A 16,372-nucleotide genomic window follows, 5' to 3' on the forward strand; every position below is an offset into this window, starting at 1 on the left:
GGCATCGAGTATCGATAGTGCAGCGAACCTGATCTTCTAGGGTGATGGTGCGCACGCGGACTTTCCGGCGGAAGCTGCCACCCTGAAAATTATTCGAGCGTGTCGGATCGCGCTCGTGTGATTGCGAGAAACGAGTCACGATAGCAGTCTATTTTCTCTCTTCTTAATCGATATATCGGCCAAACGATCCATTTATTCCCTTTGTTGACGTTGATCCTCGACACGATCACACTCTCTTTCTCTTCTTCTTACCAATGGCACTGATACAAAAGATTACAAAGCGATCGCCAATGTGAATATAAATAATGATTCTCGAGCCAACGAGAGAAAATACAAGATTTAAAGATACGATTAAAGATTCAAGAGTATGATATCCTCTTCCAAAACTCGTTTCTTTTTTATCGTCCTTTCTTCGTCTTGTCTACGAGAAGTAAAGCTGCCAAAGCTAATCCACATAATTTATTCTTTTGACCGAGAATCTATCGTTGCGGCTCTTTGCCAATCGATATTCGAGCCACGTGTCATCGCAAAGCCGAAATTTAATCTGATCGCGCCTGCACCCAATCAGTCTTAACTTCCTCCCCCCACTTCCCCGGATTGACCTAAATTGTTGTCGCGATTGGTATTTTCTATTTTTATGAGGGAGAACGTTTCGCGTTTGGCACTGAACTTGTAACACTTCCTCGAGTCGTCAGTTAATCCGATTGCGACATCTTGAGCTCCATGTAATCCAGGTTGAGTTACGATAATGTTAGTTGGGTGCAGTTTTATGGTTTACGACATAATTTTGCACTAAAACCTTTCCAGAGATACGAGAATTTTTGTAGCTATCGCGTTTTTTTTTTCAATCAAGCAAAACGTTCCTGCATCACCAGCAATAAAAATCGAGGAGGTACACTTCTTGTTCCGTTAACATCTACCGTGTTGCTCGAACTCTCGAAAACGTCCGTGAAATCGATTTCGTTCACGGAGAGGCTCTCAAGAGCGGTCCATGTTGTGGAGCTTCATTCGTGGAAAAAGCCGCAACACAACGAGGACGACTGCTCGATTCTCTTTCTCTCTCTTTCTCTCTCTCTCTCTCTCTCTCTCTCTCTCTCTCGCTCGCATTGGATGCCCTTTTTGTACCGCATTTTTATCGAACTATTCTTGGAACTTTTTGTTGATACAACCGCGTCCTTTACCGACACTTTGTTCTGTCCCGGTAGCTTAACGCTATATAACGAAGAACGACAGAATGGCGATAGGAAGCGCAAAAAGAAACGAAAGGACTAACGGAACTGCAGCTTTGTCGGAAATCGTCTGCGAATTACAACAGAAGTGTTTTTATTTTATATAAGTCTGTAGATGTGCTAATATTCTAATATCTTCTTCTCGGAAAAACATTCACGCAAATTAAAATGCCATTTCCAAATACAAACACTAAATATATTTTGTAAATTAAATTTTTACTTGAATTATAAAAGAACAAAATAAATGTTTGTATTATTCTGAATGATTTCTTAAAATCTTTCTAATTACAGATAAATCAAAAACCTTGTTAAAAGCTTTGAAAGACATATTTCTTTAATAAAAACAAGATTCGAATCTCTCCAGAAACTTGAAAGTATTCAGTGGCGAAACACAAATGTGCGCGCGTTTCGATGATGAGAGGTACGCGCGTTGTGCCAAGGACCACTGCGATTGGACGTGCAACGCGTTGACGTAGCTTCCTTTCTCAAGCAATCATCATCGGTGTCATCTGCAACAGAGTTGAGAATCAAGGACGAGCCCAGCGGCGTGCGAAAAATGCGAAACGGTGGACAAACAGCGCAGCAAACGGCGGTAATGACGCCGCCGCATCTGAACGGCTCAGCACAGTTCATATCGGGCGGCTATGTAACGACGGGATATTTACCGCGTCAGTCCTGGACCCAATTCCAGGCTGCGCCGCAGCATCCAGCCAGGAGCGGCGGCCGACCCATGTCGTTGCCACCACCTCCACCGCCTTCCCGACGAGACAGTGGCCAGAGGCCTTGCAATGGAGGTCCGACCAATACTAAGAACACATCCCTGCCGCATCCCAGATCGGTTACCCATCGGAGTACCACACCCTCGGTGAGTTCAAAATTCCCGAAGGCTCTCCATGGAGACGTCCTTCAATTTCGGATTCTCTTGAGCGGAACGGAGTTTGATAAAAAAAAATCTCTTGAGAAAAAGATGATGACGAATAATTCATAAATCTTTCGGACATAATCGTTTGGGTCTACAGACTGTATCTAGAAGTGATAGATGAAGAATGTAAAGAGATAAAGAGTGGATACGTCTGAAACAAATCATCTAGTTTTTTTGTTTTGTTTTTTTGTTTTTTACGAATGTGAACTGCGTTGTATAAATCGCATTTTAGCGAATGATGGGAACTATTCAGCTTCGGATCATTATCTCTTCGCGGTCGGTAGTTATGCAGTACTTTATTGGACGCATAAAAGGAGGAAGAACATCATGAAATCGGGAGCATTCCGGTGGCGAGACGTACAGTACGAACGCCAACTTAGGAGTTTGTAGAGAGAGTTTTCTTGGAACCGGCCCAGAAAGCCGCGATTCAAGGAATACTTTCTTGCAGTACAATTCTGAAATAGCTTGAAAGGGCAGAAAAGGGCGACGAGCAGAAAGAGATGTCGATCTGCATTTACGAGTTTACGTTGTTGAATGAATTGAGAGATGACACACATAGAAGTTAAAATAACCAAATGTTATTTAACTTAAAGGATTGGGTTGCCATTGCTCTTTCGATATCTAATAATATCTATCTTTATTTGTTAATAATTAGACTTTCACATTGACTTGAAATAAACATGTTTAATATCGAGGTCTAATAACTACTTTATCTCTCGTATGTAGTATTGTGGATATTGTTTCACAATATCTGAACCATATTTACGTCAGGTTCCAAATAAGATAATAATTATTGAATCCGTCATAATCATTCATATATTCATATACGCGCTCAATCATTGTGATCACTAATAGAAATGTGATTGTGATGTATATGTCTTAATGGAACTTTATTTTGAATATCCTGATATATGCTTTTTAATATAAAATTCGTGTATGGCTGTAAATATGATCGATATAAATTCTTATTGTGTTTGGCGTGGTGTAGCGCGAATATCTTCTCCCCCGAGGTCCTAGAAAACGGAACTTCGTCCGATAGTAACTGAAGCAACCCCCCCTTTCCCGTAATCTCTTCAGCGAGTCGAAGGACCTCTCAAGAACGATTCCCTGTAGTACGATTTGGAGAATGGATTCCAGATCGCTGCGACTGCAACTGCAACCCGCTGTTACGGATATCGCCTCGGATATAAGGGATGAATTGAAGAGCGATTTACTGAGTATATCTGCTTGTACTGCGCATCTGGAATTTATAGTCAATTGTGTAGCAGACATGAGAGCGAACAATATATATTTCACGAATGCACCTCAGATTTACGATTCTACAACCGATGTTAAAAGTTCAGCGTCGAAAACATTTTAAGATCCAAATATCCAGCATTTCGTGGGAATCTTGAGATTAAAAGGTTCGATATTCCATTTGATACGATCCGGACATTCAAGTATTTTAATATCAAAAGTTCGCAGGATATCACTGGCTTGTTGGGAACCTTTAATAATGGAAGACCCGAAGGTTTCACGAAGGTTCGAGAACTTATTGGAAGTTAACTAACGCTTTAATATTTTATTAGAGGTTTTGTAACGCGGCTTAATTCACTTGCTAAGCCGATTGGCAATGGTCCGGAAAAAACCGACGATACCTGGGCGGAGAAAGAAAAAAGAATGTAGAGAATTATGTGTCATTATATCCAGGAGAGCATGTCGTAAAATATCTAATTCTTACAGCCTACAAATATCCGTGCGGAAATATCGGAAATGTGTCTTTGATTTAATATTACATCAAGGAAATTGGATTTTTCGCAAATCTCATGATAGAATTGAAAATTAATTTCCTGATTGAAATTAATCCGACACATTCTCACCGTTTTTCCGATACTTATCACGAGGATAGGATAAGAACCTGCAGTTTTTTGCACGACGTATTCCGCGTTAGTACGAGAAATTAATTTTCTCATTAATTAGTTCAACGTTTCTTGCCCTTTTCCCAGATTTATCGTTGCGAAAATGATGAACTTGCATTTTCTCTTTTTTTATACGCTATACGACAGTCTATCCATGATCAGCTACTATCGATGTGTCTATATTTGGCATATTGATAGGTTTTACAATTCAATTATAAGTTGAAATTGACCCGCTGATGAAAACTGGTAGACAATAGGCAATACCTAGAACGTGATAATCTATTTGCAAAACATTTGATGGGTGTCGGGAATATAGCGTTGCTTGCTCATGCATATTCCATGACACTGATGCGTAGTAAACACGTGTCTGTCTGGCTACTAAAAATTCCCAACACTATGACGGTGCAGTGTATCCACGTAGAAAATATTTGTACCCGCATTCGTGCCAGCGTGCAATAAATGATTCGGGCAGTCAGTTTCGAGCTGTTGAAATTGCCCTCCGCATCGTCCTCGAATCACGTTTAAATTATGAAAAAAAACATACAATTTTTACACCGTTGTGTAAAATAACTTCCTTATGTATATTTAAAGTTTATTTAAAGTTTTTTTTAGCATATTAACATCTCTCTAATAGGATCCCTATGGTTGAGCATCAAATTATTAAATTGCTTATCAATTTATAATTTGTGATGTTACTACAATTTAATTGCATTTATAAGTCCGAAAAACCAATTCTGCACGCAGTTCAAATAACTACATATTTGGTATATAAATTCACATGGAAATTATTTAAGCATCTAAGACCCAGCTTCGACTGTTACAGGCTTTAAACTCTTATTTATTCATACACTGAAAAAAAAAATTGGCTGCTGCAACCAATTAAAAATGCTATGCCATATTTTACCATCTAATTTACTGCAGCAGCCAATCTTTTTTTCAGTGTATATACAGTCTTAATAAATCGTTTATTATTCCTTATGTTTTAAATACAATATCATATACTTTCATATTGAGTGCCAACGTGGCTTTTATCATGGAAAAAGGAAAGGAAAAAAAGATACTTGCCGTTTTCCCCGACTATCCAAAAAATCTTAGAAAGAGTCTCTGGTGGTCTGCGGATAAAACTTCGAGACAGACGCAAACACGTATCGTCTCTCGCGAGGGGAATACACGTGAAGATCTGCGACGGGTGGGATTCGAGAGACCAGTTCCGCCCGCAAAGCCCAGACGAGCTAGCTCTTAACTCGAACGTCTGAAACTCGAGCTACGTCGATACGCTGGAAAGTGGTTGAGGTGTCGCATTTCGGTCCAGCCGATCGAATGTTTCGAGACGGAGCCGGAGTCGAAAAAAGTCAATCGGTTGGCGGTCGAAAGAAATATTCGAGGCAGATAATAAAAAATATTTGAAAATTAATGTTCTTATGACTGTTTCCCTAACATCAAAATTCAGCGAAAACATGTTTTGTTATTCGATGATTTTTAAATTGGGAAGTCAGTCAAGTCGATCGCAGAAAGTTTCGCAAAGTTGCTAAACTTGGAAGAAGCGTAATTCCTAATTAAAAAATTGCAATTTATTTCACATTAATAACTTTGTATTCTCTGTTTGGACATAACATTTACGTAATGCACAATAAATTTATCGAATAAATCATTTCTTTTTCGAAACATTTCATATTTCGCGAACATCGTAAAGCAATGATCGTAATAAGATAACAAGATATTTAACATAAATAATTCAGAAATATTTAACATAAAAACTATGCCTCGGCGCTGTTATCTCTTTAATCTTAAGGTGGTCTAAAGATACGTTAATAGGTGGAATCCAAAACATTCTAAAGCTTTCTAAATTTTTAGTTATATTTTTTACTGTATATATATTTTATGTCATATAGATAAACTTACATTAGAGTTATAGCCTTATGAGACAGAAGAATGTGGAAATAATGAACTTCAAAACTTTTGGACATCTGGGAAATACTTTTTATCGTATTTTCCTTTTCCAGAACAAGAAGTTTCTAAGAAAACTATGCCTGAGGTGCTTTGCTACCCCACCTACCTACTCACTTAAAGATTAATACCCAAGTAACACGCAATGCCATAGTAACGTTAAATTGACGTAAAATTTAGTGAAACTTTCGTCAAGTTTCTCAGTCAAGACGTCATCTTGACATTAAGTGTTACTTGGGAATATGCTTATGAATGTTATATATTGTTCTAGCAGTATCAAGATTTTTATGTTATATTTTAAAAAAAATCTTAGATTAAAATAAAAGATATTACTACTTGGATTGAAATATTCTTGAATTGTAGAATATATACCACTTGGATTGATTTCATTGACGTCATGCGCATCGCAGAGCCAATGGTCATAATGGCTACGTTTACACCGTGCATTTAGGCCGCGGCCTATACAATAGGTCTTTGTTTATCCTGTATGTTAAACAAAGATACCTATCGTATAGGTCGCGGACTAAGCGCACGGTGTAAACGTAGCCAATGAAGTAAGATGCGGACAAGAGAATCGTACAGCTGTGCTTCGATGCAGCATGGAAATACCGGTGTAACAGGATTCTCGTGGACCGCAAGATCTCGCGCGGAGACCGTGCGCGCGTTGCTCTTTTCTCTCTTTCTTTTTCTTTTTCTTCTCTCTTCTTTCGGCCGAGGCCAGTGCAAGGTCGACACTCTCACCATATCGCCTCACACGTGCGAATTCGCGTGCATTTAGGAAGGCCACACGATGCGATCGAAATATCCAGTTACCGTCGAATAATCGCTGTCGTGTTTGCTTTTGTTTGTGCATTGCTCTATAATGGAGATCGTTAAATCGCCGCTCTCTCGTTAACTTGTCTTCGATTTAATAACGCAACGAGACATAAGTAACATCCAACAGGGACAACATCTTCCAACGAGAATTGCAATTGTCGAAACGTTAACAGTTGAACTCTTCTCACTATTACGCATTTTGCATTACATTACTTAATAATAGGCTTGCTTGTTGCAACAGTGGGTTAACCTAGAGATTCTTAGTAACAGATTAAATACCTTTAGACAACTTTTGATTGGTCTGTCATATTTACAGGACGATGCTTAAAATAGAACACATAAGGGAGGATATCTATATCTTTATCTCATTCTATCTCCGCAATCGAGGTCTTTAAAAGCATCATCGATATTTTGACAAGCATACAAAAATTTTTCAGATTTTTATTTGATTTGGAACAATAAAAAATTTTGTTTCTTGAAAATCTTTATTGTCGATGGAAATTAAAAGCATTTGGTTCGCTGTATATAAGATGGTGTTCGATTTCTTACTTGAGAATTTCTAGGCTAACTCACATTTTGTAAAAACGGAGGAAATGAATTCTAAAGTTAAAGTAATAGGAAACAGAGCTAATGTTTGGTCCGCTTTTGCAGTAAACTTGATTGTTAATTACTATATTACGATCGATTTAACATTGTAAGCTTAACATTCTCGTGTTTCACGTACAGCAATTTGTACCAAGCTTTTCTCCGATATTGCTCTCGCATTACGTCGGCTACAGAAATAATTGCAACACGTTGAGTGCAATCTTGCGAAAATGTACGCGCGCTCAATTGTCCGCTCAACATTATGCGAGCGACTGCATTTTACGACTCGGTTGCGGTACTTTATACCAAAAAGTAATAACTCGCGGAGTCGAACCAAAACTTTTAATCGTACGTGCGCGAAAACAATTCATCCGAGACAATTTATTCACGCGACTTATTTTTCCTATACACATAGGTGCGTACTCGTCGATTCCACTTTTGTCGACCCATAAACAACCTCGAAGGCAACCGCGCTTTATGTTTATGACGTCGAATAAATTGCACCCAGGAGAATGTACGGCGCGTAATGTCCCATCCTGAAGGATGCAATAATGTTTAACTCGCACTGTACCTTCACGCGCGCAATGGTTCCTGCATTCTACGTGCGATCCTGCGTGCATACATAAATAAACGGTCACGGGTGTGTACAATATGCATAACTCGCATCGCACTGTCGTAGCCTCTCACCGACGACGACATCGAGAACCCTTTCAATTCACGATAGCGATGCGATAGCATGATAGCGATGTGCCATCGGTATTATTTCAAATGTGAAATTTTTAATTCCGCTTCTGATAAGGTCGCTATTTTAGATAAAACGACAGGCTACAGTATCCAAACAAACTAATCGTAATCAGGATGATAAAGTCTCCACATTTCCACGAGACTCAGCGTTAAGGATAAATATTGCCATCCACTTCTCCGGTTTTCGACCTCTTGTTTTTTTAAATCTCCAACTCTCCGGCAGACGGAAAAAATCTCAGACTATAATACTCTATATTTTTATTTCTTTTTAATCTTCCGTTGGCAATATGGTTAGTTAACTCTTCTGTTAGCAATAGGGATATTCGAGAAATGGAGCAAATTCTCTTCTTTATTATTATAGATTATATAAAAATTTGAAAAATTTTTATATCACGGAGAGAATTTTGTTTTAAAATTTACCCCGAAAATACGGTAGTTGCGGTACAATACAATATTTTAAAGATTTTTGCCATGCACTTCAGTAAAATTAATCAAACTTATTTTGTACCTTATTGTAGTTTTATTAATGAATGAGAGATTTACATTAAAAAAAAATTCTTGAAATTACATTGTTGTCCGACGACTATCATATTTTCAAGGTAAACTCTAAGAAAAAATTCTCTCCGTGTATTTGTCAAAGCTTTAATAACGAGTTTTTACTTTCACACGAATCAGATTGTATTTTACTTTTTTTTATAGATTTAAATTTATCTATAAATTCTTAATTAAAGTATCGATGATATCTTTAAAGACTTCATGTTGCTGGCGGAGGCATTGCCATTAATAAATGTGCGCGTCAATTTTCCTCCGGTTTCAAAAAAAAATCTCCGATAGAAGGGCCAGATCTGATGATTTTCTTTTCGAAAAGGAACAGAAAGATAACATTTTTGACAGTGATAATCTCCTCGGCAGTAGAGAATTAATTACCGTTAATCTTCAACAAAACATCAGACAAAAAGTAGTATTTGTGACTCAACATATTTCGATGTATTCAATCATCACTTATCATTCGGATAAAAATCAGTCATCGCGACGCTTTGAAACGTCATAGATGATAAAAAGCTTGGTTAATTATGAGCATATGTCGCACCTGCGTTTTTTACCGCGATAAAAGTGTGTCTACCGTGACGAGAGTGTCGCAAACAAAGAAATTTACCTTATTCGCATTACGTGGTTACATTACGGAGTTCCCAGTAATTTTTTTGAAGAAACGCCTCTGAGGTGCCTCGACTTCTTATTTACGTTCGTGAACTATAGCATCGTCAGATTGATATATGGTCCCTCGAGTTAAATTCTACGTGATAATTTCAACGGGATGCTAGAAGCACTTCGCTCGTCGAGCTTTTCAGCTCTCCTATCGTTTTCGTGCCGGCGAAACGATTTATAACGCGCACCTTGCGTGCCGTGCGGTTCTCATTATCTGGTATCAGCGGCAGAATGGCATTTCACGATCAAGAAATTGCGCAATGGGTTCGAATTCCACGCGTCCGTTCAACTCCGCGCTATTAAACGCGCGATCGAGGGAAACGCATTATTCGGGCTTCAATGATCGCGTTATCACTATTATATCGGCAAACCATGATCGAGTAATTCTGCGTTCGATTTGCGGCATCACAAAGCCATGTCTATAGGTGCAGAAGGTCAGACAATTTCTGTGTAGCGCCGTTTTTATTCCCGACTGCTTCTAATCGAAGATACAACAAAGGCATAACAAAAGAAGTACGCGTTTCATCATGAGATCGAATCGATTATCTTATTTCTCGATAACTATAACACAGTCTGATATCAACTTTCACATAAATTACTTTTAACCAAGGTTGATTTGAAACGTATAATCATCATTAACTCTTAGTACACACCTTAGTTTTAGGCACCCTTACTATACACGTTCGATCATTCGTGTTCTGGATTAATTTTCATCACTTTTACAAATACATAAAAATTATTAAACTATTTTTATGTATATTTTGACATCTTTAGAAAGTATTTGTACAGTTATATGTATTCATAACAAATTGTATATAAATTGTTATAACTAAATATAATTAACAAAATGAGATAAAAATACACTTTCATACAAAAATGTGAAACTCTGAAACAAAAATGTTTAAAAGAGAAACATGGTTCAATATCTTAAAATTGACATTCCAAAGTATAAAAAAAAATAGTTCAAATGTCGGCTGTACAAAAAATTTAGTTATTGAATAACTTGAAAGAAAATGATGTCTTTTAATATGCATGAATGGCTATAAATTGAAGATATATTGCATTTACATTTTAAACAATGCATTTTATTATTGCTTGTGTTAAAAATAAAATATTATAATTTATTATATAGGAAAATGTTCTTTATAACATTACAGACATAACATAATATATAATATTACAAACAACATTTAACACAAGGGTGCTAAAAACGATATTTATTAAGGACTAATATGTTGTTTTAGAGTTAAATTCTTTTTTTAATAATTCGCAAAATATTCTCGCAATACAAACGAGAATTAGTTGAAAATGAAGAAAAAAATAAAAATTTTTTAGTTACAAAAAATGTACACTCTGTACACACTTTGGATCATTTGTGACCCAAAGGTGAACTTCGGAGTTATGCCAGTTAAAAGATACGCACGAATTGAAATCGGCAACGCACAGAACTTGTTCTCTAGATGCCAAACCTTTTTTAGGAATAGAAAAGAGACCGGTATTTGACCAGATGCTCTTAGTATTTCAAAGAAAAGAAATGCGCAGGATACGAATGACCCAAAGGTAAATATGTATTAAGGGTTAATTGTTTTGTTAAATAAAAGGAAAAACTGATATTATTGAATTATTTCGTATTGTATTTTTTATCTCTCTTCCGACGGGCCGTAAAAAGGAGCTGCAGTCGATAACGCATTTGCATTTTGATCGCCGTCCCGAGTGTGCGGATAGACAAAAAATTATAAATGTAAATACGCGAGGCGTTAGCTCGGGGAAGTTATGCCCGGGCGGAGTATGCAAAATTCGCGTCCCCGCGCGTTACATGCCCGGCGGAAGCGCGCATTCGTTATCCTTTTTGCGCGTTTAACGTAAATCTGCTCCTGGTATTCAAGATATATACAAAGAAGGTTGTGCATCGTACACTCGCGCTTTTTGATCTTGCGATGAATGTCGACGAGCAATTTTAATTGCCGGCGCTCTTCTCGCCCGACAGACCGTTGGAATTAAAGTCTTGGAAACGAGGACGTGCCCCAGAGACAGCACGGGTAAGACCGCGAGCGATGTGGAAGACGGTAAATCTATTGGTGCGTTATTAACTGGGCGGTTGCATATTACGCTACGTAGTGCGGCGTCGTCTCCGGAGCATGCGAAAGCGCATACGTACCGTATACTGGGTTATAATAACGGCGGCTCGGTCATTCGGTTTTAATTAAATGAATATTCATGCGAACTTCCCGCACTGCAGCTGTTGGAAGAGAGAGAGAGAGAGAGAGAGAGAGAAATGAAAGGGAAAAAAGAAGAATTGAGAGATCGTAAGAATGTCTGCGGCAGCATCGGTCGTAAAGATGCGTTTTAATGTTCATTCGTTCATTGTTGTTCTAACTTCACGATGACGGCGTAATTTGCGGTGCAGTTAAGCGAGAAATTTCGAAAATAGTTCAACGAGCGTACATTACCGCACGCCACGTGTCGCCGTTCGACCTCGTTTACGACGAGAGTAATTCATCGAGAGAAGGAAAGTCGCCGAAATTAAAGTTTAAACGACACTCGAGGGCGGGCGGCGAAGCGATCCTCGAGCGGAAATACGAGGCTCACGTACTCGCTCCGTTGTTAAACGAGGGAAAATTATCTGGAAAACACTCGGACGTATACTTGGTAGTTTGCAACGAATTCCGCGAATGAGTTGCGAATATTTGCTCTGCGCCGAGAAAATCCCGAGAAATATTATATTATCCTTTAAATGCCGACGGATCATAGAGAGATTTTATTCGCTTCGTTAAAGCTTTATTTTATACCTTGATCTTTTTAATTTAATTCAATTGACAGCAGCAAATGTGTGCCATAGAGAGTTACATGGCTATTCTCTATGCTAAAGATACCACCCAAAATACATGATACATTGGAAAAAGAGTTTGATTGTATTAATTGGAATTTGGATTGAATTTATTATAATTCAGACTGAGATAAACAGAATTCAAGACAATGAACTCGAAAGAGTGAGAGAGTAAGTGAAAATCAACCAAGAAATATTTAATACAATTAAACGATGAAAGGCCATGTTTGGTCAAAGCGAATTTTAAAAATATTTTTGCGTGAATCTTATACAATTTCCAATTCAGCAACAAATTGCGTCTCGTTTTTCGGTCGGTTTTGAAACGGTCCCAAATTGAAGCTGAAGTAAACGATATCACAAAAATTAAATTGGCAAGCAATTTAATAATACAGATGCTAATGAGTATCTTAAAATACTATTTTTAATTGGCACTATGTCGGAGAATAATTAAATATAAATTAAAACGCGATCAGAATGGATTTTGGTTCGTTTATTCATTTTATAGAACGAGAGATATTCGAGACAAATTCAATAGGGATAGGTTTCTCTCGAATTTTTGCAACGTTATATATAATACATATATTCGAGAATCGCGATACAGATGTCACGAATCATTCCAATTCCGGATTGCCGGGGCGTGCTTTTGTCCGCTCGTTTTATTATTGTCAATATTGACTGTGTTGATTGACCCTAGAACACTCGCTGCGTCAGCCTGCACCCGCCTCTTGCCATTCCGCATCGCATCGCATCGCATCGCGTACGTGAGAGATGGGCGGGTGATCGTAATTTTCCATCGGTTGTTGGGTGAAACGGAAAAAAGTGACGCCAAATATCGCTCGATGGTTTCCGATTTATAGCGGATTATCCGCGTGCCTATTGTCTGCTTTTACCCATTCAAATTGCAACGAGAGTACGCTGATGAATGCATTTACGACCTCGCGTGCGAGAGAGAAAGCGCAAATAGTTTTGATACAGTTTGACCAAAGAATTTGTGTGCCGTTACTAATTCATATTTAATCTGCACACCCCGCATAACTTTCTTCATACAAATACTATTGCGGCTTGTGCGTGTGTTTTAGCTAGTTTCTGAATGTATTTCAATTGAGTAGAGCAAATTTTCCAACACGGTAATCACGGACGCACGCAGTAACTTGATTTGTTTCGCATATACGGGAATGAAATGCGACGTAATTTACATATAATCGAGAGAAACCGTTTGTGCGGGCTTTGTCACGCAAATGCAAGAAAACTAATGATACTAAAGCCGAATGAAAAAAATCGCATGGTATCGCGCGCTTAATATTACTTTCGCCCGCTGCGTTTTTAAGATGCTATTCAGGTTTTACAATTTGTTATGCATTCAGATTCTCAAAGAGCAATTTAAACATATGATAATGAAATTCTCCTTTGGCATACAACAGCCTGTTTGAGACTAAGATATTCTGGGTTACTTCTCTAACTCGATTCGACCGCAATGTAGCTCCGCGAATTTCCTGTAAAAGTGAAGTTAACCAGTGCAATCTCGCATCTCTGTTTTCGCCAATTCGCAGCGAGATACGGAAGCGACTGTCTCCAAATCGAAAATAAACAGGTGTCATTTGCTTTCAAACAGGTGCTGTTTGTTGCTTCAATGTAGCAAAAATTTAATTTACAATTTGTTATTTATGACATCTTGTTCTAAGTGAGGGGATACACAAATACATCAATGAAACAACGATCCAATTCACTTGAATTGGATCGTTGTTGCAATGAATTGTTGAACTATTGCAAATAGGTATCGGACTGTTCCCATCTGGAGGTAGAACAATCGCAACTCCTTGGAATTAATGCGATCCCGTTGTAGTCTGACAGTCTTGAGCTTCCTGATGAAGTTGGAACGTTTATCTTGGAAGGCGGCGAGTCTATTCGAGCCTGTCTCTTAAAAGGACGTCTGAGACAAAATTTCTTGAGACGCGGTTACACTTCTTAATTAAGATGTGTCAGAACGATACCAAACTTCGTGTTATCTGGCAAATTATTTCAGTCGCCTGTTCAACGAAGCGATATCGCTTAAATGGGATCTTCATCGCGCGACGTTAAGGGAAAAGGATTTCAGAGAAATTTAGCTTAATTCTAGTGTATTTAATGAACGTTGTACGTAAATGATGAAGATTTAATGTTAAAAATTCAACGCAAATATTTTTCCAGAAGATAGATATGCTCAGATGTGACAGCAGTCACATTTGTATGAATAAATGTCATTCTTCATTAATCTATTATTCATTACGTGGAATAATTCTACAAATCATATTCACAATTGTGACGTTAATTTAAAATTAACACATGGTCCTAGTAGATATAATATTTTATATGAAGTATCTACGTTAATTTTGGTCTTTGTATTAATTCTGCGAATCCCCTGTGATATTAATTGAAAATTAATGCCGAGTGTAACATATGCTCGAACGAGAAAAGCTAATGTAACACTATAATCCAACTATATGCTGTATAATTTATACATATACGGGTTAACTCGCTGACACATTACTATTGTGCTATGATATATTATTTATTGTATTACACAATTTTGATGAGGTTTTGTGAATGACAGTCATCTACAATGGTACAAAGCCAGTGATCGTTAATTGAGTGCCCTTGGTAACCCTACGTCAATTTTGTCATATCCGCTGGCCATATCTGGGTCGAAGATAGCCCGACAGCAAATCTATATACGTTATACAACGTGGCGTAACTAATGTAGTTTAGAATAGGCGTGTCCATCAAAGCGCGAGCCGCTCTACCCAAACTAATCTAATAAGATGAGAGACTCTGTCGGATATCTCAAGCATCACATTATGGCGCCGCAAATGTAACATCCCGGAAATTCTCATCCTTAATATCGTGTAGACCTCATTTATATAAAATCGAATAGCGCCTTACTGATGATAAATAATACTTCCTGATGAAGAATCAGTGTTTTCTAACCAAGCGAGAACAACTTTAGAAAAACTGAATTTCAGTTTTGCTAAATAATATCAGTAATAACGTCCGTATCTTATGCGATGCGAGTATCTTCGTCGTGACCACCCCTTGAACGTGACCATCTTTGGTCGTCTACGCGTTGAATTTCTTTGCGACAGCTACTAGGGGAGAGTTACCGAATATCCGTATCACTTATCCTATTTTTTATTATATTTTTCATTTGGCATTGTTTTGTATGCAAATGAACATTAGAAATTGTAGCTTGAGGTTTTGGATGCTTATTATTACATGTTTAACTTTCCACCAATAACAAATTAATTTATTATAAGTCTTTTTGTGACATGCTGCAAAAGGTACGATTTAGGCGACCGGTCGCCTAAATCGTACCTATATATATATATATAGGTATTTTTTATCGTATTTCCTTTGAAAGTATTGAATTTATGAATGAAAACAATTAAAAGTATAAGATTAATAAAAGAAATCATTAACTAATACCTCATAATTAATTAATACCTAATTTTAATAATTTATTGAAGAAAATCAAATATTTTATAATTATTATAAATAACAATAATAAAAAAACAAATGACACAAAAATAAATTTGCTTATATTTATTTTTGCATTTGATATTTATATTGATATCAATTATTAGTTTTATTATTGTCAGTTATCAGCCTTATCTTTTGATGGTACGATTTAGAATTAAAAATTATTATATTAGATGTATCTGATTTTTTAAAACGCTGCTAATATCTATAAAACAAGATGTAGGCTATTATATTTTTATCTATATTACTAATTTCTCATATATTTTATATTATTGTTACTAAATATTGTCTATATTAACTAATAATATAAAATATTGATGAGGTACGATTTAGACGACCAGTACGCATTCGGCAACTTTCCCCTAATTAGAATCTGTGTCGCGAGTTTCGAACGGCAAGACCAAAGAGTGGCTGACGGAAGACGAGAAACGCCCGGTGCATCTCGACGATGCGAGTATTGCACATGGAATCGAGAGTCATCATGTTCTCTCGCCTGACCTATTCTCATTCATCCTCGCTACCACTCGGATGAGCATGAATCCGATGCTACATACAGTAACTACATTAGTAACTTGTGATTGCGGAAGCGATGTTTTTTCTCTCATTAATTGATCTATTATTGTATTGCGATAATCCGTGTCAAAATTATTCAGTCCAAAGTTATTTTCGTGTGTTTCACATAATT

At 37.4% G+C, this 16,372-nt stretch overlaps 1 protein-coding gene across 2 annotated transcripts in view; it reads left to right on the forward strand.

Annotated features, from left to right (window-relative positions):
• Positions 1-16,372, forward strand: part of GckIII (Germinal centre kinase III) — a 93,381-nt gene that overhangs the window by 54,870 nt on the left and 22,139 nt on the right. The window contains exon 1 of one of the 2 annotated variants that reach the window (XM_018457506.1): positions 1,590-2,094. The exons of the other annotated variant lie outside the window; for it this stretch is intronic. Within the exon in view, the coding sequence (XP_018313008.1) occupies positions 1,786-2,094 (309 nt within the window). The 5' untranslated portion in view covers positions 1,590-1,785. Of the gene's footprint in view, positions 1-1,589; positions 2,095-16,372 lie in introns of those variants that run through there. 2 annotated transcript variants of the gene reach the window in all.

Source organism: Mycetomoellerius zeteki, unplaced genomic scaffold, assembly GCF_001594055.1.
Source record: "Mycetomoellerius zeteki isolate Tzet28-1 unplaced genomic scaffold, Tzet1.0 scaffold64, whole genome shotgun sequence".
In the NCBI taxonomy this organism is placed as follows: domain Eukaryota; kingdom Metazoa; phylum Arthropoda; class Insecta; order Hymenoptera; family Formicidae; genus Mycetomoellerius; species Mycetomoellerius zeteki.